This window comes from Arachis ipaensis, chromosome B04 (assembly GCF_000816755.2).
Source record: "Arachis ipaensis cultivar K30076 chromosome B04, Araip1.1, whole genome shotgun sequence".
Taxonomy (NCBI): Eukaryota; Viridiplantae; Streptophyta; class Magnoliopsida; order Fabales; family Fabaceae; genus Arachis; species Arachis ipaensis.
In genome coordinates, this window is record NC_029788.2 from 129076726 (window position 1) to 129079979 (window position 3254).

The following is a 3254-nucleotide window of genomic DNA, read 5'->3' on the forward strand; positions in this document are numbered from 1 at the left end:
AATTGTGATGTGACCATAATTTATAGAGAAAATCTAGGAATTCAATAAAATTTATCCAGCATTTAATCAATAAAAGAAAAAGTCTAAGAAGTCAGTATTTTTATTAAAATTTAGTTGATACTTAATCAGTAAAAGAAAAATGAATAATCTCACCGAATTAGATGAAATCTCATATCCTTAAAAATACTAATAATAACTAATTAATGACTACAAATCACAAAACTGATTAGGACTAGCATTCCTCGTATTTCATATAATAATGAGCTTTCTCATCACATTCCAATCACATTATTCTACAAAAAGGGATCCATTATAACCGCCATTGCAGGCCGCCCAACCATACCATACATTTTTCCTCTGTTTCTCAAATTTCCACCATCATCATCATCATCCATGGCTTCTTCTAACAACAACATCTCCATCAAAATCCTTGACAAATACACAGTTTCTCCACCACCAACGCCATCAACCGGTGTTACTGTTTCTCTACCTCTCACTTTCTTTGACTTGTTCTGGGTTCGCTTCCACCCCGTTGAGCGTGTCTTCTTCTACAAACTTCACTCTCCTCCATCTTTCTTCATCGAACATGTGCTTCCCAAGCTCAAAACCTCGCTCTCTCTTACCCTCCAACACTTCCTCCCTCTTGCTGGAAACCTACTTTGGCCTTCTCATTCAGATAAACCAATTCTTCAATACAATCTTGGTGATGGTGTTTCACTTCTCATAGCAGAATCCGATGCAGATTTCAACCATCTTTTGGGCTATAACTCACCGCGTGAAGCTTCTGAAACTCGATGCTTTGTACCAGAACTGGAAACACTGGAATCTCGTGCTGCTCTTATGTCTCTTCAGATTACTCTCTTCCCGAACAGTGGATTCAGCATCGGAATCAGCACCCACCATGCTGCTCTCGATGGGAAATCTTCCACCATGTTCATCAAAGCATGGGCTTCCATATGTCAAAGCCTTGAAGAAGAACAGAAAGAATCACCCACTTTGGTTCGCGAATTCGAGCCTTTCTTTGATAGAGAAGTTATCAAAGATCCAAAGGATGTTGGACTCTTGTTATTGAACCATTGGTCGGATGTCATGTCCAAAATGTTCCCTGATGAGAACAACATCAAGAAAAGCTTGAAGATTCTACCGTTCGAACCCAAGGTGAAGGACTCGGTTCGTGCAACGTTCAAGCTCACGCGTTCAGATTTGGAGAAGGTGAAGAAAAAGGTGTTGTCCAATTGGAACAGCAACGTTAATAACGGTAATGATGAAGAATCTACAAACACACCACCTAGTACTCTTTCTACTTTTGTTCTAACATGCAGCTATGTCTTGGTTTGTATCGCTAAGGCGATTAATGGAGTTTTTAAGGAGAGACAAAAATTCGGGTTCGCTTTCACTGGTGATTGTAGGAAGAGGTTAGAGCCTCCAATACCTGAAAATTATTGTGGTAACTGTGTGTGGGGTAATTTTGTGGATGCAAAACCAGAGGACTATGTTAAAGAAAATGGAGTGGTTCTTGTCGCTAAGGGAATTTACAAGACGACAAAAATGTTGGGTATTGAAGGTTTTCGTGGTGTAGAAGCATCAGCGTTTGATAAGTACATGAATATGGCTAAAGAAGGAGTTGAAATAATTGGTATTGCTGGTTCCAATAGGTTTGGTGTTTATGGTATTGATTTTGGTTGGGGAAAACCTGAAAAAGTTGAGATAGCTTCGATTGATAGAGGTCTAACGATGGGTTTGGCTGAGAATAGTGATGGCAATGAAGGTGGGGTCGAGGTTGGTCTTGTTCTTAACAAGCAGGTGATGGATCTGTTTCGGACTTTGTTTCGTGAAGGACTTGAAGATGATTAATTGTTTGATTAGTGATTGTTATCGGACTTAGTTAATCAACTAAATTAGGTCCTGATGATAATGAGTTTGAGCCAGCAGTATTTTATTGTTGTTCTTTTTTTAAAAGAATAAGAAATGAGTAAAAGATTTCTCTTGGAATTTCCAATGTTTTTTATTCAGTTCATGCTTTCATGCCTGAGACGACAACGCATCAACCTATCATATACAATGTATGTGTGACTTTCTAAGATTTGTTTGACTTGTTTGTAACCATTATCATAAGCAGCACATTGCACAGTACGGATTGAATGATATGATCCGCGTGGAGATTTTCTATATAGATTTTACCCCAATAAATTAAAATTATTTAATTTGATTTATATGAATACTATAAATGTAATGGAAAACATGGATTAATAATGGTGATCGAAACGTGAAACAAAATGAAAACATGGATTAGTGCTTGTTTTTTATATGAAAAATGGAAAACATGGATTAAGTCCTGAAAACTTTAAATATTACGTGTACACCAAAATTTAATCATCATGTATATGTATTTATATATATATATTTATTGTGTAATTTATTTTTAATATATATCTTATATTACAATGTGTATTTTAGTATCTAATTTTAGTATATATTTATCATGGTTAATATTTTATAATAATAATTTATGAATTTGATTTTGATGCACTATTAGTCTAAAATAATTTTACATCTGTATTTAATTACATAATGGCACATCAGTAAAAATAACCACTTTTTACATTGATCGTATAAATGATCATAAAAAATAGATGTAATTATACAATTGTGTAAAATATTTTACAATATTAATACATCAAAATTAAATTCACTCTTTGATTTGCTATTTAGTCTCATTTTAATAATAAATACAAATAAAAATTTATTGCATGCATATTTATATTTTTTATTTTATTCATCAAAATTATGATGCTATCACTATTATTTATCCAATCAATCAACTATAAAATACAAATAATTTTTATTTTTTGGCATAAAACAAAAAAGTTGCACAATAAAAAAAAAATTATTTAGCTAGAACCTCAATTGCAAATCAACAGCAAAGAACACAACCCATGTTCCAAACTCTCCTAATCTCCTTTGTATGGTTGATATAAATAAAAGAGAATGAAATGATTTTTAAAGAAAAAAATATATGATTTAGTGAACTTTTGGCTAAAAATAAATTATTTTATTATTTATAAATTTTAAAAGAGATGAGAATAAAAAAAATTAGTCTTGATTTATATAATTTAATACTTTGAGTATTGTATTTTTTATTTGTAATTTAGTCTCACTTTTAATAATAAATACAAATAAAAAATTTATTACATGCATATTTATATTTTTTAAATTATATTGTGGAATGATAAATTAAATTTTTTAATTTGTAT

General features: G+C 32.0%; 1 protein-coding gene across 1 annotated transcript; it reads left to right on the plus strand.

Annotated features, from left to right (window-relative positions):
* Positions 237-2147, plus strand: LOC107635421 (phenolic glucoside malonyltransferase 1). Its single transcript, XM_016338895.2, has one exon. The coding sequence runs from the start codon at positions 394-396 to the stop codon at positions 1852-1854; it is 1461 nt and encodes a 486-aa protein (XP_016194381.1). The 5' UTR covers positions 237-393; the 3' UTR covers positions 1855-2147.